This window comes from Schistocerca cancellata, chromosome 2 (genome assembly GCF_023864275.1).
Source record: "Schistocerca cancellata isolate TAMUIC-IGC-003103 chromosome 2, iqSchCanc2.1, whole genome shotgun sequence".
NCBI classification, from domain to species: Eukaryota; Metazoa; Arthropoda; class Insecta; order Orthoptera; family Acrididae; genus Schistocerca; species Schistocerca cancellata.
In genome coordinates this window covers 943963440-943984459 of record NC_064627.1, presented here as the reverse complement: position 1 = coordinate 943984459, position 21020 = coordinate 943963440, and the positions used below count along the sequence as shown (strand labels likewise).

Here is a 21020-nt window from a genome sequence, read left to right as displayed (position 1 = left end):
AGTTTATCAGCAGAAATGAAACATGTCCTAGTGGCACCAATCACGTAGAAAAAGTGCAAGTAACAGTCCATAATATTCACTATCACTAATTAGACAGTTCATCAGCAGTAATTAAACATTTCCAGGTGGCACCCATTATGTTGAACAAGTGCAGGTAACAGTCCATAATATTTACTATCACTAATCAGACAGTTCAAGCATGAACAATAGTTTGAATGCACATACAAATGCTTTTACAATGCTCTTACACTAAACATACAAATCATAACAAACACACAAATGATGTCAGATAATTGTCATATTAACTATTACAAATACACAAATGCTTTGTTGACTGAACCTGTAATGAAGCATTATTCAGGACACACAAATAATAAGAAAATAAAGAACAGTAGGTAGTTACCTTAATTTATATTGACGAAAAGCACTCAGATCATTACAATATCTCCATTGGAACAACATCTGCTATCTCTCCCATCAAATAACTGCATAAACATGGAACAACACTCTCCACTACCGCATCTCACTCTGACTTCAGCTACAAGCAGTGTCCACCACAACTTCTCGGCGAGAACTGCCTGTCGCTGCGTCTCAATAATCACTGCCAGTGGAGGCGGCGGAACAATACTCTCTGGCGCGATTTTTGGCGCTGTGGCTCAGTGTAGCCACCTTTCAATATCTAGTCTACGCCCTTTCTTTTCGGTGTGCAAAATGTTGCTATCGCAGATGGCTTTAGGTGAATGACCTGCAATTAGAAGATGGTCGGCAAAAGACGAATTTTGGGGGCTAGTGTAGTGCCATTTTTTCTTATCGAGTGTTCTTTATATCTGGCAGTGAAGGCACGTCCTGTTTGTTCTATATGGTAAGAGGAGCAAGTATCGCAGACAATTTTGTAGACACCAGAATTTTCTAAAGGGGAACGCATAGAATGTAAATTATGAATGAAGTTCTTTTTTTCAAATTGTTATTAGTATAAAAAGCAACGTTACAATCGTATTTCTTTCGAAGGATGCGTTGGATCTGATAGATAGGCCCCACGAAAGGAATAGAGAAATATTTTTTTGAGTTAGAAGTGCCTAGCGTAGTAAGTCTTCTAGCAGCTTTCTTTTTAAGGACGTCATCTACTATTTTAGGTTTATACTCGTTGTTAACTGCTATTGTTTTAAGTAAATTGATTTCGTCGTTGAAATTTTCTTTAGAAAGTGGGATGGAAGTGGCTCGGTGAACAGCAGAATAAAAGAAGGCTTTTTTATGCGATTGTGGATGAGTAGAAGATGCAGGAACGATCTGGTCAGTATATGTTACTTTACGAAAAATATTGAAAGAAATTTTATTTGTTTCTATAGTAAGCGTCAAGTAAAGGAAATTTAATTGACGGGCTTCATTTTCAAATTCGATAGTGAAAGAAATTTTCTCATGAAGATCATTGAATAGGTTAAAGATACGATCAACACCGTCAGCGGGTCATTTGTAGATGATTATAATATCATCACCGTATCTGGAATAAGAATGAATGCCTAGTGACGCAGCTGGAAAACAATTAAAAAAATTTTCTTCTAGGGAGTTGATGAAAATATCAGCAAGGATACTAGCTAACGGATTTCCCATAGCGAGACCGTCGGATTGCTGGTACAAATGTCCATTAAATTCAAAATAGTTGTACTTGACTACGACTGAGATGAGATTCATGAAGTCTGTGATTCGTTCATCTGAAATATCTTTTTTGAACTGACGTAAATTTTTTTTTCTACGATTGTAAGCGTTTGCCTGTACGGGGACGTTAGTATAAAGATTTTTGATATCGAGAGAAACTAACTTGGTGTCTGAACTGCATTCTAAATCTTTTAGTTTTTGGACTAAGGTGTGACTGTTTGGTACGGAAAAATTGTTCACAAAAACGAATGATTTTCTCAGTGTTTAACGTAGACGTTTGGCCAGATCATGGTATGCACTATTCATACTATTAGATATCGGGCGTATCGGATGATTAGGTTTGTGGATTTTAAATTGAGACCGAAGTTTTGGGGGCTGAGGGTTCATGTTGATGAGCATTTTCTTCTGGAACGGTTTGAGTAGGAAATTTGCGCTGTTGATGGCTGTCCTGACCTCTTTTTGTAAAACTGGAGTCTTATCCTCGTGCAGTTCCGAAATATTATTTTCGTTAAAAAATCTAAGGTTACACCCTATCATACGCTTTTAGTCATTATTCTGTGACCATGTTATAGAATATAGACCATTCTTTGTTTTAAATTCGGAAGAAGACACCCCTAGCAGTGTTGAAACCAGGTTAATTTGTTAAAAATAGTGACCGAGGGCTGTTTTTCTTTCAATTGTAACTATTCACGGTCTCTGAACGTGCAGCCATGTACAAAATTTTGTAACCGATCTGTAATTATATGTTGTGTCACTGTGGTGTCAAGCGCTGCTCAGATTGCTGCCGCAGACGCAGTACCATTCGCCACAACTATACGCCGAACACGACCGTCTTCCCTCTCGGTACCGCCATGTGCCGTCTGGCGCCCATTCCTCTTGCGACCGTACCTTTCCGTGACCACCGTTACCGGCAGTCAAGCTCAGTGGCTACGTTCACGCCTAGTCTTTCAGCAATATCGCGGAAGGAACATCCAGCTTCTCGTAGCTAAATTACACGACTTCGTTCAAGTTCAATGAGCTGTTGATAATGGCGTCTTCGTCGTTTTAAAGGCATTCATGACCAATGTCAACTGATTACATACATTCTCAAAGATAATTAACGCTCACGAGCGTTACAGCGTGTATTTGAGGCAAACCTGATTTGCATTCTCATAGCGGCGTTACTAGCACCACTTTTATGCGACTGGTGAGAAATTTAGACGTCATCTTTCATAAGTAGAAACACGCCTACCTACTTTCGTTCACTTCGCACAACTCCTTCTTGGCGCTGCAATTTTTTTTCGGTCACTGTATAACAGGAAGCTGCATGCCGTCACATCCTGTCCTCGAGCGGGTAATTTCCGAGAACTTTATGCCCCCAAAGAATATCTACAGAAACGCTTGACAAAGAGCTCTACGGCCTTTTTGCCGGCCTTCGCCTTTTCCTTCTGTCCGTGGTATTTTTCGCTACTTGCAGGCAATAGCCCGTCCCTGACGTGCAAAATGTTCAAATGTGTGTGAAATCTTATGGGACTTAACTGCTAAAGTCATCAGTCCCTAAGCTTACACACTACCTAACCGAAATTATCCTAAGGACAAACACATACACCCATGCCCGAGGGAGGACTCGAACCTCCGCCGGGACCAGCCGCGCAGTCCATGACTGCAGCGCCCTAGACCGCTCGGCTAATCCTGCGCGGCCCTGACGTGCATATTATTTCTTTTTCATTCTGTAATCGGCTGTCCTTCCTGTTTTCAAAAATATCGTGTAGATAGCCAGTCTGCGAAAAATGTAAACTTTGTTCAGTCCGCATTCGTAGTTCAAGTTCTTGTGAACCGTTTGTCTTGAAGATGGAAGATTAGGCTTTTCGGTCTGTTCATGACGATGTTTGTAGAGACGGAGCATAATCTCGGATTAGGGTAGGATAGGGTACAAAATCAGCCATATTCTTTTCAAAGGAACCTCCGTAGCATTCGCCTTAAGTAGTTCGGTGGAACCAAAGAAAAACTAGTGGAGGTGAGAAACCATTCCTGGCGTTTACTTATTTGAGTAGGGAAAAACCACCTTATACGCACAGCCACTTTGGCCGTTGTGCCAGGCTGATGGTCGTTAATGCATCTCGCGGATTCGATCTTGGTCTCACCTTCCAGTATCTGCCCTTTAAGCTATAGGAACACGTCATTTTTTAAAAGGACATCATATTAGACGTTCACTATAGAAATTATTTCTCAAGTGCAGTTTCTGCCGTTGGATCTTTTTCAACTGGTGCTGCAAAAAGATTTTGCTTCAGCACATGTCACACTTTAAAATCCTGTGACATACATGCATGTGGTCGCAAAAATAAGCCGTTTCACTGTGTTTTATCCATTTAACATTATTTATTCATTCTTACAATCCATCAAGTAAATGTTAAAACGGACTCTCTCACAACCTACATCTCGTTAATGCACTGTGTATCCATAAAGCACTTATCCTACCTGGTACTTTTGTTAAAACTTATGATATTACTTTACAAATATTTTACGTTTTACAACTTCAGCATCATAACAAACATAATCTCAATGTGATTCATTTTTCTCCACGAATATATTCTATTTTCTACAAGCTACTATCACTACATTAATTTTACTACAAATATAGCCCACTTACATCCTGTCCAAATTGTACAAATGTTAACGGCATTATTCTCACTACAACTGCGCGAGGTAACATAGTACTTCAAGTACTGAATTCAAGTCTTCCCAGTTGGAAAAAATTAAGCTTCTTTGTAATTTTTAAATTCCCCTAGGGCAAATGATGGAATGGTTCCTATTTTTAAATAGAAAAAAACCAGTGAGGAGATATTCAATGAAGCCACACATTAAAAGTTTCTGGCAGGTGAAATCTGTGTGCCGGCCTGGGATTCACACCTGGGAGCTTTGCCTTCATTTCGCCGGCAAGTGCTTTACCGATTGAGCAATCCAAGCACGACTCACAATCTCCGCTCGAAGATTTATTTACGCCTACTACCTCTTCTCCTACCTACCAAACTTCCCGTAAGTTCTCCTGCATACCTTACGGGACTAGCACACCTAGAAGAAAGGATATTGCAGAGACATGGCTTGAGGGCAGAGTGGATAGCTCGGTCGATAGTGTCCTTGCTCGCGAAAGGCAAAGGCCCTGTTAGAACACCAGTCTGGCACACAGGTTTAATCTGCCAGGAAGTTTCGAATCAGCGCCTACTCCGCCGCAGAGTGAAAATTCATTCTGAAAGCCTTTCATTGTTACCAAAACTACTAGTAGCACGTTGTAGAGTATACGGGCACTTCTGACACCAGATGGTAATGTGTCAGGATTGGCCAGGAGGGGAGAGCAGTAGGCAGCCGTTGAGGTGAAAAATCAAATATAGTTTTAACTGTATGAAGTTTTAATGCCGTAAAAAGGAAAGGCAGGCCTATAGAAGTAGAGATGGGGGATCCGCTCTTGAACTAATTCATAGAGTTCAATCTTTCAAAGGAGTGAACAATCAGTGATTCAGAAAAAAAGAACGGTAGCTCCAAACGTTTCCCACGGCAGAGAGAGAGAGAGAGAGAGAGAGAGAGAGAGAGAGAGAGAGACGGAGCATATCAGCAGCGCCTCTGCTGGTCAGAGCACAGTGCACGCCACACAACACAGCCAGCGCCGGCCTCTGCCCTGCTTCTACCTTGGCTGCCTGCATTGTGCAGTGCCCCATTGGATTTTGTGTTTCACATATGCCGTGCCGTCTCTGTGCGTCGTCTGCCGTGTGCACTGTGCAGTGTCTGGCGCAGCTTAACTAAGCATCGCATTCTGTCGGCGATCGTTTCAGTCGCACGTCCTGCCCTCTGGGCAGTTGATGCGAGCAACATGACAGAGAGCCACCTAGGGGATAACATAGGAACTACTTGCAAAAACCTGCTCGCAAGGGAACGGACGATTTGTCTCGGAGCGGGTGAGTTCACCGCTCCCCCCCACCCTCGGAACTCGCCCGCTCAACGCTCACCCCACCGTCTCGACTCTAGCCAGAGCGTCGAGCAAAGCGACTCAGGTGTCACTCTGGTCTCTGCGGTCTCAGCTCACGCAGTAATACAGCTCGCGGCTCGACCTGCTCGACTCAGCGCCTCTGCATTGGAGTTCGTCCCCACTGGATATTGTTCTTCGTAGTAATACCGCTATGTATATTACATTATTATGTTATGTATACATCAATTGTTTGTATTTTATTTTTATTTGTTTAAACTGATTAGATTAGGTTCCTGATGACTCCTCTTACTATAGGATTTTTATTATGGACACTCGAATTTACGCTTTAATTACGAGCGAACCGATAAACGTATCGCAAAATGTGATGCACCAATATTTTCCTTGTTTTATTCTGCGTAAGGCTATATGCAGCACTTTCGTTTTACAGTCAAATTTATATTTTTTTTTCTTATTCTGGTACGGATTTTGCGATTTTAGGTGTCTTCGAAAGGAAACGTTCACTTTAAAAATATATGGCTTGCGATGTATTTGTATGAGGTTAATGAAATTTTAATACATTATAGCCAAATATATTGTTAATGTAAATCTCAAGTTACAACATTTTCTGATCACCCAAAAAACCACGATAGTGCAAAATAAATCAATAATCAAAAACTTTGTCATATCATGGAAATTTCAATAAACAATACAAAATTCTTACTCATTATCTGTGTTACTTCAAAATAGGATCAAATAAGATCAAAATACAGGTATAGTACTGGAATAAACCAAGTTTAAAGGGCAATGAGCCTTCCATTTATTTTCTATTGTAAATGAGTGGTGAGTCATGAAAAAGAGCTAATTCATTTCAGGGAGTGAACAGTTCTGATCCAATCTCTGAAAAGAACAGTTTTGCCCATCTCTATAGAGAAGCCGCCGAGACTGAATGGGCAGCAGATAGATAGGAGAGAAAGATAGGAGAACGTCTGGTCGGGTCGGAATCTGGCAGCAGAAGAGAGCGAACAACGTGTCCGCTCCCAGCAGCTGCCCGCGGTTCTACCCCCACTTGTCCGCCTCCAAGCCTCCCTATTGGTCGGCCAGATCGTAAGACGCGCAGTTCGATAGCGTCACCTCGTCAGCAACATGTGAATTTAGCTGCTGATGGTTCAACACGCGAGTTTCAGAGTGGATCTATCCGCTTCTGGGCAACGTGACTGAGAAGCTGCAACTAGCCGCCAGGCAGAAGGCACTGACGAACATCAAGTGAAAAATCAAAATCAAATTTTTATACTAATAAATCCCATTCAGTAACGGCCCCCACTGTACAACGTTTACTACTACATTACTACTAAAACTGTCACTGCTCTTTTTCTTCAGTTAATTAACCTACTAGTGGCCTCCAGTTCCTCTTTGAAGTACGACATTCAATCGCATCACAGCGTTCGGCGTCACTGAAGCTGTCCGCGTCAGCTGCCATTAGCCTACCACATGAATTCAAGGACAAAAATTGGCACGCCAGTAACGCTTTCGTTGTTTCTTTCTGTACTATGATTCCTTCCTCCAATCGAACTTCCACATTTGTGGCATGTTTCGTTCTAGGTCGACGGTGCCGCGTATAGGTATTTTCGCAGGGATCACGAATTAAGTGGCTCCCTTTCCGTCTGTACGGCACGTCAGCCTGTTAGTGTTGGAACGTCTTGTGAAAACCACGATGGCTTTCTAGGCCGCTGCAGGAGCACAAGGCAGACTGCGTCCTTCTTGTTTCATCCAGAATTCTCATTTTTTGCCAGATATGACTCGTCTTTACAGACTGTACTATTCCACATTACGTGCTTTTTTGCACCCTTGCTGTCAACGACTCAATTAGTTTTTCTCTATCCTTTCATTTTACCCTGATATGTTTTCTACAGGGCATGGCCGTTTAAATAGTGAGTGAGTACTGGAAGCTACGATCTCTACCGGATACTAAAGGCAAATTTATACATTTTGTTCCACAGTCGTAGCAAGCAATTTCATATTTCTCTCTCTCTCTCTCTCTCTCTCTCTCTTTTGTTTTTTATTTGTTTTTTTTTCTGTTGACCTCAGTACATGAATTTGACATTTTGTGAACCTCTTTTCTTTGTCTCACAGATCAACGGTTATATTCCCAACACAACCAGTAATGCTAGTAAAGTCTTCTGATTGTTGAATCTAGTTTTACAAACTGCTCAACTACAGCTCCATATGGTCGCATCGTATCCCACTACAGAAACCGATAGTCGTTAGTGGTATGTTCTGAATAACTTTAAGGGTTATTGAAACTGTCTCTTTACAATGTAGTTAACTTGTGCATAATTTTTGCACTTCTTCTGTATGTGACAGATAAAATTCCTGTATTCATCACCTTTCATTACTGGTGTACCATTCTTCTGGTCGAAGGCAATGAGTCAATGAATACAAGTTATACCATTTAAGCTGAAATCATTGCAAATTTAACATGAACGTTTGAATAAAGGTAAATTGAAACATATTTTATTAACTAAAAAGGTAATGCTTCATGAGAATGCATCACAAGATAAGGTGGGACTGTTTATGATTTGTTCTCGATTCCGGTGCTGTTATTTGCGTTATTGCCGTTGATGAGGTGATGCAGTTAAAGGTTACAAGAAGAAAATGTTAATTAAACTGGGGTAGAGAAATGTAGATTTGAGAAGCAGACGTATTGTGAAGATACCAGATATGATGTTGCAGGTGAGATAACGCAAATAACTTCGTATGCGTGAAAAAGGAGATGAAGTAACCAAGGAAGATTTTGCTAGGGTGTAGCCAACCAGTGATTTAATTACAGGAGGTGAAAAGAGGGAGCTTGAGTAGCAGAAGCAGAGGAGGGTGAGGTTGCAGGACGTAAGGTCTGGATTTATCTCAGAATCTGGAAACGGGGAACCTCTTACGGTATGATAGGATGCAAAGTGCAGGGGTATTGTTAGTAGATGGAGGGCATGTGTGATACAGATGCAGCAGGATTAAAATCCACAGAAAACGGTGGGATTACTGTAATTCAAATAGTGAGCAGTATATACATGGTGTAAAACTTATAAGTACAGATATTTTTATGAGTGGGACCTTAATATGTATACACATCAGTATGATGGTTGTTTTTCTTCTGCTTCAAACATTCTTTCAACAAACACGCCACATAATTTGCTACCTGATGTTCTCTGCACGGTCATAACTGCCCCACTAAGTGGACTACACCTGTCAGTATAGACCAACCGTATTGCGTCCATGCTTCCACATTTCACCACCGGAACTGCTGCTCAGAGGAAAAATATGTATTAAAAGCTTACCCTTATCACATGTACCTGGAGGTACTAACCAACGTAAAAGCAAATTGCTTCTAATTGCTACAGGTGTTAATATACATATGAAGTAATCACTGATGTAATGTTCGTCAGTATACTGTTCTCAGTCACCAGTAACAATATTCGTACTTACACCTGTCACACTCTGTATGTAGATGCTCCATGTGATTGAGGAGCGGGAGGATGTAATATAGTAAGTGATTTGTACTAGGACAGATGAACTGACGAAATAACAAAACTGTATTTGTCTATGAATACAATTAGATTTTTTCGTGGCTCGTTTTACGTCCCCTTGTCTCACTGGGTGAGAGAAAGACTAGCAGTAGAACAAATCCAACACTCTTTAGCTAAATATTGTAAATGACAAACATTAGTTACAACATTTCAAAATATAACTGAAATATAGGTACTTGAAAAGTTCCTTCGCAAAGGTAATTGTGAGTACTTAGTTAAATGTGAATGAGGCGATTTTATTGAGGTTTTACATGGATTTGAGTTAAAGGAAAATGGTCATATTTATGTTATTCGATAGAAGTGAGGGTTGTTGTGATTGATGTTAATTTTATCCCCCTGGAGATGAAAAGTGGAGATTTAGGAAGGTAACTGGGAAGGCTGAAGTGTTTTAGAGGACAGGGTATTTTACTGCAGTGACAGTAGAGGTGGTCTGGGTAGGAAATGTGAACGTTGTGTGACTGATTCAGACAGGGGTTTGGGGAGTCGAGGACAGAGGCAGACAGACGAATATAAATCCTGGACCAAGGATATTACAGTGGAAAGGAAGTGTGGGAGGACCTTTCAGATTTGGTAGATACTGAAATGTGGTAGACGATAGATGTAGAGCCAATAATGGTACCATGTCCCTGGATAGCTGGTCTCCAGGCAGTATGCTAGGATGCGACATAGCTGTTGACAAGTGTACGTACCGACGACCATGCTGCGGAAGGTGTCTATGTCCTGGCGTAAGGTGTCTGGACGCTCGTTGAGTTCCTCCTGGGCGCGGCGCTGCCACTCTGGCGGCAGCTGCGGGGGCGGCGGCTGTGGGGGCGGAGGGGGCAGCGCGCTGCACACCTGTCGCAAGCAACGCCTCGCATCACGTGAGGGAAGTACAGCTCTGGCTGCACGGTGATAGCTAGCATTCTTTCTCCGTCATAATACGTATTACATCGTTAGAAGCATCAGAACACCAGCAGAAAAGAGCATGTAGGTATTGTTATGCCACCGATCTGCAGCAAGACATGCGCAGCTACAACGAGTAGTGCCTGAAACCGGAATGAGAGGCTGAAGGCTGGAGGTTGGCGACAGGGAAACAGAAATCTTACACTCCTTTCACTGAGAAGCTCGGAGACTTTCAACATGTTCGGACATGGAAAGTATAAGATCCCTGTTCTCCTCTGGCCAACCTTCAGCCTCGTTTGACGCCATCCTTCATCCTTTCCTGTTGTTTTCTACTCTTTTCATACACTATCTGATCAAAAGTATACGGTCACTGCTAGTACTTCGAAATTCACCGCCAGATCTATTGTGTTGTCAGTAGCAAGAAATAACAGCGGAATGGCTAGCTCAGGAGAGCTCAGTGACTTCGAACTTCGACTACTTATTGGATGTCACCAAACAAATCCATAAGAGACACTCCAACCCTTCTAAAGCTGCCCATGTCGACTGTTGGTGATGTAATTGTGAAGTGGAAGCACGTAGGAACAACCATAGCTAAACCAAGGCCGGAGACCTCACGTACTGAAGGACAGGAACACTACGGAGTGTAGTTGTAAAACTTCCCATGAAATCAACGGAAGGAATAACTCGTGAGTTCCAAAGTGCTACCAGGTATCCAGCTAGCACAACGACTCTGCATAGGGAGTTAAAAAGAACTGGGTACAGTGGTCGAGCAGCTACTCATAAGCCACACATTCAAATGTTATTCAGTACCAAGCGATACTTGAAGTCACTCGACAATGAGTCACTAGAAAAGAGGCATTTAGAGCGATGAATCAATCACGCTATATCCTGTGACGAATGCATTGTAACACCATTTACATGCTACAAGACAAGCGAGCTGAAACGAAAAGCGCCTAAAACCGGAATGAGGTTCACTGAGGAGGGTTTGGCGAGTGCCTGGAGAGCGTTACCTGCATCAAGCGTAGTGGTGGTGGTGGCGGTGGTGGTCAGTGTTTAACGGCCCGTCGACAACGAGGTCATTAGAGACGGAGCGCAAGCTCGGGTTAGGGAAGGATTGGGAAGGAAATCGGCCGTGCCCTTTCAAAGGAATCATCCCGGCATTTGCTTGAAACGATTTAGGGAAATCACGGAAAACCTAAATCAGGATGGCCGGAGACGGGATTGAACCGTCGTCCTCCCGAATGCGAGTCCAGTGTGCTAACCACTGCGCCACCTCGCTCGGTATCATGCGTAGTGCCAACAGTAACGTTCGGAGGAGGTAGTGTTACGGTATGGAGGTGCTTTTAGTGGTTAGAAAGTAGTCCCCTTACTGAGCTAAATAAATCACAAAATGACGAAGGTTAAGAACACATTTAACAGTATTCTATCCTATGTACAGTAGAGGAACAGTTAGGAAACGATGATTGTCTGTATCGGCGTGACAACGCACTCCTTATAATGCAGCATCTTTAACGTAAAGGAAAACCTCTTGGCTGGGTTAAGAGGCTCTCATACGCTCAACATTTACTGCACAATACAATCTTTTGCGCAACAATATTGACCCTCTGAGAGCGGTATTGACGGTTTGCGCAACTTATTGAAGAATACGGCAGAAATTTAAGAATATCGACACTCGCCCATTATAATGGCTCTGAGCACTATGGGACTCAACTTCTCAGGTCATTAGTCCCGTAGAACTTAGAACTACTTAAATCTAACTAACCTAAGGACATCACACACATCCATGCCCGAGGCAGGATTCGAACCTGCGACCGTAGCGGTCTCGCGGTTCCAGACTGCAGCGCCTAGAACCGCACGGCCACTTCGGCCGGCTCGCCCATTATATTGCACAATATATTGTACTGTGTAAAGGCAGTACTACACAATACACGGCCGTTCCTCCGAACGAATTTCCGCAAAGAACTAAATAAAGTAAACGACAGAAGATCAGGGAGCGTGCTGGATGATGTAGGCTAAATTAAACCACCATGCTGTACTTTAAGAAATAAAATTCCTGACTCTTTAGGAAACGCCAGATACCTCGTTATCCACTATAGCAGAGGAAACTGAGGATCATGGTGTTTTGACAGTGAGCAGAATGCTTATTTTACTTGCAGAGTGTTCAGAATTGGCAAATAAGATTAGCTCAGCTGTCCAGTGACGATATTTTTTTTTCCAACAGTCGTCACACCACAGACATAACCTCATGTAAGTTTTCAGACAGTAATCAGTAAATAGCTATTCTATTCCGTTTGCAGCAGCTGTTGCCGTAGAGAAATACATAGAAACACAGAAAAACAGCAAATGTACACGATAAATTATCAACTCCACTTGTTCAATTTGTAATTAGTTGTTATTGTTTACGAATGTATGCTGCAGTTAATGAACCTCTCGTCCATTGAAATGTTTTGCTGGAAGCTTTTTAGACTTATATTGTATTGCATTAAACCGGGGACCTAGAAACGATGGAGAGGCTTCCTCCCGCCGTAGCCGTCAGTGGTACACGACCCAACAGGCCACGGCCGCCCCACGCCGAACTCAGGACTATTGTGCGGCTCGGCCCCCAGTGGACATGTGGTCAGCACACCGCTCTGTCGGCCGTTGTCAGTTTTAGAGACCGGAATCGCTACTTCTCAGTCAAGTAATTCCTCCGGCTGAGTGCACCCTGCTCGCCAACAGCGCTCCGCAGACTGTACGGTCACCCATCTAAGTGCTAGCCATGCCCGAAGTTGCTTAACTTTGGTGATCTGACGGGAACCACTGTTACCACGGCGGTAACGCCTTTGGCAATAAATCGCATAATATCTAAAATGTGGGTAAATGGTGCACGTGGATAGGAGGATGAGAAAACCTGATAGTTTTATAGCGCAGGACTGTTGTATTCCGATTCACGACGGTTAGCTACGAATAAAGCATTGAAACGATCTGAAATGAAATAAACATATAAAATAAGTTACAGGGTGGCGAGGATAGGGAAATCGGAATACTTCAATTAATTGGTAGAATTCTAGGACGACATAGTGTATCTACAAAGGTGAATTGGCTAGTACGACATATTGTTGAGTGCTGTTTGATTGTTTAAGGTTTTGATCACGCTGAATTGAAGAAGTCCATAGGATTCCAGAGATAACGTCAGTGGGCATCTCTGGAAGAAGACTGTTGGTCTTTTCTGGTAGCGCTACTGGTTAAGTTCAGAGAACCGATATTCGTGACAATATGTGTAATAATTTTACTGTCTGCAGCAAATAACTAAAATAAGGACTACAATAACACGGTAAGAAAAATTAAAATGGATATGGAGGTGTTTTCCCGTCTTCAATAAGTAAGTGGGGCGGAAAATGAGTGACATCTTTACGAAACATCCTCTGCCACCTGCTATAGAGTGTTTAGCAATTAATCGGAATGCCGTGGTGTATGGTAACGGGATAATTATTACCAGTACTGGGAGATGAAGAAGCTTGCACAGGATAGAGTAGCATGGAGAGCTGCATCAAACCAGTCTCAGGACTGAAGACCACAACAACAACAACAACAACTTGTTATTTACCACGAAATCGACTCGAAGCTACGATCTGTGTGTCTCGGTTTAAAAAGCAACTATTTGCGCTGCTTACTTTACGAGGGAATTGCTTTCCAAGAACAACCGACCAGCAATGGACCACTTTTTTTAGTATCTCTGCTCGAATACTTTGCAATTTTATGTGATATAAAAGTAAGAATTACCAGTAATCCCCAATAGTCGATACTAACAAGGGAACCTCCCCATCGCAACCCCCTCAGATTTAGTTATCAGTTGGCACAGTGGATAGGCCTTGAAGAACTGAACACAGATCAATCGAGAAAACAGGAAGAAGTTGTGTGGAACTATGAAAAAATAAGTAAAATGTAAAAAAAGTGTAGTCCTTGCGCAAGATAACAACATCAAGGAGAGTGTGAGCTCAGGAGCGCCGTGGTCCCTTGGTTAGCGTGAGCAGCTGCGGAACGAGAGATTCTTGGTTCAGTTCTTCCCTCGAGTGAAAAGTTTATTTTCGCAAAGTTATGATCCGTCCGTTCGTTCATTGACGTCTCTGTTCACTGTAATAATTTTAGTGGCTGTGTTTTGCGACCGCACCGCAAAACCGTGCGATTAGTAGACGAAAGGACGTGCCTCTCTAATGGGAACCGAAAACATTTGATCGCAAGGTCATAGGTGAACCGATTTCTCCACAGGAAAACACGTCTGATATATTCTATACGACACTGGTGACGGCATGTGCGTCACATGACAGGAATATGTTGTCGAGCCACCTAACTTGTAAACCTGGCGAATGGGTAAAAAGATTCTTCTACCTTGCCCGATTTAGGTTTTCTTGTGGATGTGATAATCACTCCCAAAAAAGTGATGAAAACAAAAGAGTTTCTCACATAAACTGCAACAAATGAATACAACAGTTACACAGTCGCACAGTTTTCCCCGTGCTCTGTCAAAACATATGTTTTTAACTTTTTTGCGCTGTAGTCGACTGACGTCGTGTGTTTCGATGTATGTTTAGGTGTAGCGTCCCCATACTACGGCGCAGTTACCTCGCATCGGACGGACGGACAGATCATAACTTTCTTAAAAAAAAAAAAAAACTTAAACTTTTCACTCTAGGGAAGACTTGAACCAATGATCTCTCATCCCGTAGCTGCTCACGCTAACCACGGGACCACGGCGCTCATGAGCTGATACTATCCTTGATGTTACCTATCTTGCTCATGAACTACTCAGTTTGTATATTTTGCTTTTTTTTTCATAGTTCCACACAACTTCTTCCTGTTTTCTCGATTGATCTGTGTTCAGTTTTGCAAGACCTGTCCACTGTGCCAACTTATAACTAAATCTGAGGGGGGTGCGATTGGGAGGTTCCCTTGTAAGGCAGACAGTGAGGTTATCGCATATTATTACTGAGCCCAGTGTAGGAAGCTGAATCACCGAAAAATTTTAGCTTCCGCTTCAGGAAGGCGTCCTGATAATTTTCATCATTTACGCTGGTGCAAGTTCTTTGGAACCATTCAGGATTAATTGACATCATTATTAGAATTATATGACACTTTATGCTGAGTGACATTGTTCTGCAATTGCACATTTATGAACGTTCAGAATTTTCAAATGATTTTCGTGTATACTGACTCGTATAATCCCCACCTTATTGTTTAAAAAATGACTGCGTTTATGCACGGATACTAGAATACACGGTAATGGTCAACACGCAGGCGGGCTGCAAGCTATGACGCTCCGCACTGAAGCTTATAGGCACATGTACACATTTTTAACTCATACACAGATAAGAAGGTAACCGTCATTTACCATGTTTTAGTGTATTGTTATCATCGTTAATATTATTAAGCTCTATATTAGATTACTTTTCCTATGATCGATGAAAAGCTAGTGTGAAGTTTCTGAAAGAAGTCAACTTCTTTCACTATCTGGGAGGGTACTCCTTTTTCTATGGGGAAGAGGCTCACACAGCCTTAGACCACATAGACCTGTAGCGCGGAGAAACCCGATATAATGTTATTTTAACTCTTTAATTGTATTAATAGGTTTTCTTTTTCTATTCTGGAAATTTATGTTACAACTTTTTTCATTTTTTTTCAATTTTTGTCTTTTGCTCACTCTTAGTTCGCTCACTACCTTTACTTTTTTTCTTGTTGATTGCTTTCACTCTAATGAAAGTGCGTATCCTTACGAAACACATCACAAATGGTTCAAATGTCTCTGAGCACTATGGGACTCAACTGCTGTGGTCATAAGTCCCCTAGAACTTAGAACTACTTAAACCTAACTAACCTAAGGACATCACACACATCCATGCCCGAGGCAGGATTCGAACCTGCGACCGTAGCGGTCGTGCGGTTCCAGACTGTAGCGCCTTTAACCGCTCGGCCACTCCGGCCGGCTAAAACACATCACAGGAAAGTGCTCCATTCCTGGATACTTCTCATTTATAATGTCCTTTAACCTTACGAAACTTTTCTGTTACGAACAGTGATATTGTAGTGGAATTGCTGTAATTCTCTTTCCATTTTCAAAGTGAATTCCATAAAATGTTCAGTCTGCTCCGTTAAAGATCCACCTGAAACTGTATGAATCCATTTCTTTCCTGAAACATTTACGTGATCAGTTAGTTTACCACAGAAAGATGCTAATTCGAGCTATTTTCCTTTAACTCTATAAGAAACATATCCTGCAATCATCTCTAACTACTCAACATTTTTCTCCATACCTGGAACGTATTCGGTGCAATTCTCAAAAATTTCTCCCATCTCTGAAACAATCGCTTCAACTTCCTTGTTGTGGAATTCACTTTCCTGTAGTGAATAAGTGTCCAATTTCTCAGAAGATGACGATTCTACAGTCATAGCTCGAGTTTTCGCCAGTACGTTAGCACTTAAGCAATCACATTCTTTCTCTTTCCTGCATGTACTACCTGGTAGGATTCCGCTCGCATTATGACTGAAAATCAAAGACTTAATTCTGTGGGGGATGGCGGTAGGCAAAGAGACAGGCAACGTAAAGTCGTGCCCTTTGCAATATCTTCAGGCGACCAGTTGAGAGTTGGAAAAAGAGCGCTGAATCAATTTTTGAACATGTTTTAATTTCAGTTACTCAGCGCTACATAGAAAGACGACCGTGTAAATAAGCATTCTTTTGCCTAAGGTCTTTTATTTCTGGTTCCTTAATTTCTAATTACTGGCCTAAGCACGTATTGTCACACTCAGAGCAGTGTTTGTTTTCACGGTTAACTTTCTGTCTAGTGGTAATTTCATCTACATCTACATGACTACTCTGCAATTCACATTTAAGTGCTTGGCAGAGGGTTCATCGAATCACAATCATACTATCTCTCTACCATTCCACTCCCGAACAGCGCGCGGGAAAAACGAACACCTAAATCTTTCTGTTCGAGCTCTGATTTCTCTTATTTTATTTTGGTGATCATTCCTACCTATGTAGGTTGGGCTCAACAAAATATTTTCGCATTCGGAAGAGAAAGTTGGTGACTGAAATTTCGAAAATAGATCTCGCCGCGACGAAAAACGTCTTTGCTTTAATGACTTCCATCCCAACTCGCGTATCATATCTGCCACACTCTCTCCCCTATTACGTGATAATACGAAACGAGCTGCCCTTTTTTGCACCCTTTCGATGTCCTCCGTCAATCCCACCTGGTAAGGATCCCACACCACGCAGCAATACTCTAACAGAGGACGAACGAGTGTAGTGTAAGCTGTCTCTTTAGTGGACTTATTGCATCTTCTAAGTGTCCTGCCAATGAAACGCAACCTTTGGTTCGCCTTCTCCACAATATTATCTATGTGGTCTTTCCAACTGAAGTTGTTCGTAATTTTAACACCCAGGTACTTAGTTGAATTGACAGCCTTGAGAATTGTACTATTTATCGAGTAATCGAATTCCAACGGATTTCTTTTGGAACTCATGTGGATCACCTCACACTTTTCGTTATTTAGCGACAACTGCCACCTGCCACACCATACAGCAATCTCTTCTAAATCGCTTTGGAACTGACACTGGTCTTCGGATGACCTTACTAGACGGTAAATTACAGCATCATCTGCGAACAACCTAAGAGAACTGCTCAGATTGTCACCCAGGTCATTTATATAGATCAGGAACAGCAGAGGTCCCAGGATGCTTCCCTGGGGAACACCTGATATCACTTCAGTTTTACTCGATGATTTGCCGTCTATTACTACGAACTGCGACCTTCCTGACAGGAAATCACGAATCCAGTCGCACAACTGAGACGATACCCCATAGGCCCGCAGCTTGATTAGAAGTCGCTTGTGAGGAACGGTGTCAAAAGCTTTCCGGAAATCCAGAAATACGGAATCAACCTGAGATCCCCTGTTGATAGCGGCCATTACTTCGTGCGAATAAAGAGCTAGCAGCGTTGCACAAGAACGATGTTTTCTGAAACCATGCTGATTACGTATCAATAGATCGTTCCCTTCGAGGTGATTCATAATGTTTGAAAACAGTATATGCTCCAAAACCCTACTGCAAACCTACGTAAATGATATAGGTCTGTAGTTAGATGGATTACTCCTACTACCCTTCTTAAACACTGGTGCGACCTGCGCAATTTTCCAATCTGTAGGTACAGATCTATCGGTGAGCGAGCGGTTGTATATGATTGCTAAGTAGGGAGCTATTGTATCAGCGTAATCTGAAAGGAACCTAATCGGTATACAATTTGGACCTGAAGACTTGCCCGTATCAAGCGATTTGAGTTGCTTCGCAACCCCTAAGGTATCTACTTCTAAGAAAATCATGCTAGCAGCTGTTCGTGTTTCAAATTCTGGAACATTCCATTCTTCTTCCCTGGTAAAGGAATTTCGGAAAACGACGTTCAATTTCTTCATCAGTTGGTTATATATTTACCAGTAAATTATCTTCTTTTTTACTGTAGCTTCCTTTTCGTGCCAGAATATTTCTCTCATTATTAGTCTTATTACTACACCCTAAGTCAGCACCGGAGCATGGTAGATTTAGAGCTGGAACAATACAGCCCTCAACTTACGTTTCGAAGGAATATTTAACAGTTCACTTTTCAAATCCCTTTCATAATCTGAATCTGTAAAATGTATTTAGCAGACACGAGCGATTTGAGCTGGAAACGAATCTGCACATTTACAAGCATTTATCCATTTTCGTTTTGTCTAATGTTTTGAGGAAACATATGAAACTTAATTTGTAATTAACTTAGCTGTCTGCTGTGGTTAGTACAATTGGCATTCCAGCAGCAAACTATTATTTTTCATTTAAAAACGCAGTCTAAAAAATCCCTCAATAAACTGATATTTATGGTGGAATTCTGTACTACATCGCCAATCAGCAATAAAAATTCACACTGCCGTAAACAACCTCGTTTTCGCTCGTAAACGCAATTACAGCAGAATACGTTATGATAGTTGTCGCTACTGAGCGCTGATTGGGTTCATCTCAGCGCTGCTTGCTACTGCACATCCACCTCGTGATCCCTACCGTGTATTCTAGTATCCGTGGGTTTATGTAAGCGTTTGTTGCATAATTTGGTTTTTTGACATTTACTGTGATTGGTAATAGCTTTTTCTAGATTATTCATCATGTCTACGCTTATGACAAATACTTCCAAACTTCCTATTTACCTGCAGTCCGCCCCCGGTAGCTGCGTGGTCAGCGCGACAGAATGTCAATCCTCACGGCCCAGGTTCGATTCCCACCGGGGTCGGAGATTTTCTTCGTTCAGGGACTGGTTGTTGTGTTGTCCTAATCATCATTATTTCATCCACATGGACGCACAAGTCGCCGAAGTGGTGTCAAACCGAAAGACCGGTGAACGGTCTACCTTACGGGAGGCCCTAGTCACACTTATCTACATACTATACTTTATTGGGCTGGTTAATTTGCGCGAAAGTTTCTTTACGTTATTTTGGCAGTAAATTTTGTTCAGCGTTCTATATCACAAATTGTGCTTAACAGCGAACAATGGGCGATAACTCGTATGCAATGTTTCCGGTGTCCGTTTGAGCCCCGTCACGCGACGTCGATGTGGCAACGCAGGTAAAACAGTCCTTCACCTGGCAGCTTCCACTACAGTTCACACATTTAATAGTTATATTTCGTGAACAGTGTAACTGCTGACGTTAAAATCCATTGCTTGATTAAGAGACCTCCTTAGCATGAATTCAACGACGTCGATCCTTTTAAATACCTGAAGTTATTTCAATACCTACGAAAATTAAATGATTACAAATTTTAATCAAATATCAAATTAATTCTCATATTTTTAATTGCCATTTGTCGAACACATCACTTAAAGCGGTTGTGAAGTTAAAATTAGCCACGTTACCTCAGAAAGTCTGGATAGAGGATGTGAAGCCTACCGGGAAATGTTTAGGAACGTGTTTGTTCGGCGATTGTTGTTTAGTAATTCGATATAAGGAAGTGATGATCCCAAATATTTCGTTGCTGAATAATTTGGCGTACGTATTTTAGGCATGTACATGAAATTAAATCATCTACGTTCTGACGATTGCGAGACAACAGATATCAAAACTTTAATATTGGAAAAAGAAATTCGTAGCAATAGGGACATTCTTTTTTTCGAGCGATTTCTCCAATAAAGATATCCGACGTGAGCGTTTTGGAATATGCCATTAGCAGTGAGTAAGTATTTTACGTGTTTGCCTGTATAGAAATGTCGTGTGCCGCGCGGGACTAGCCGAGCAGTCTGAGGCGCTGCAGTCATGGAGTGTGCGGCTGGTCCCGGCGGAGGTTCGAGTCCTCCCTCGGGCATGGGTGTGTGTATTTGTCCTTAGGATAATTTAGGTTAAGTAGTGTGTAAGCTTGGGGACTGATGACCTTAGTAGTTAAGTCTCATAAGATTTCATACATATTTGAACATTTTAGAAATGTCGTGTGCCTAGGGCCTCTCGTCGGGTACACCTTCCGCCTAGTGCAAGTCTTCGGCGACTTGCGTGTCGATGGGGATGAGATGATGATGATAGAGACAACACAACACCCAGTCCCTGAGCGGAGAAAATCTCCGACGCAGCCGGGAATCGATCCCGCGCCCCTTGGCATGACAGTCCGTCGCGCTGGCCACTCTTTTTTTCTCTTTTTGTTCAGTATAGCCCGTCGTATTTTTTCGGGGTGGATGTCCCATAACGCTGGTTCAAGTTCATCGTTGATCCATTCACTTAGTTTTTTTTATTAGAGAGGGCAGCTAAACCTCTGGCCGAACATGCTGAGCTACTGTGTCGGTCACCACACAGCTATCGGGGCGGACTTGCCTGAATAAATGGAATGTTTATTCCGCAACTTTTGCTGGGGCTGTTCCTGACGTCACCAGCCACTGCCCCTTTCGCCCTAGTATTTACTTGTTGAGCGTCGCACGCTGTGC

The 21020-nt window shown here is 42.2% G+C and overlaps 1 protein-coding gene across 1 annotated transcript in view; it reads right to left on the bottom strand.

Moving 5' to 3' along the window:
* The window catches only part of LOC126162913 (clavesin-2-like), a 244933-nt gene that overhangs the window by 50673 nt on the left and 173240 nt on the right, over nucleotides 1-21020 (bottom strand). The window contains exon 3 of the mRNA XM_049919724.1: nucleotides 9858-10002. Within this exon, the coding sequence (XP_049775681.1) occupies nucleotides 9858-10002 (145 nt within the window). The remainder of the gene's footprint in view (nucleotides 1-9857; nucleotides 10003-21020) is intronic.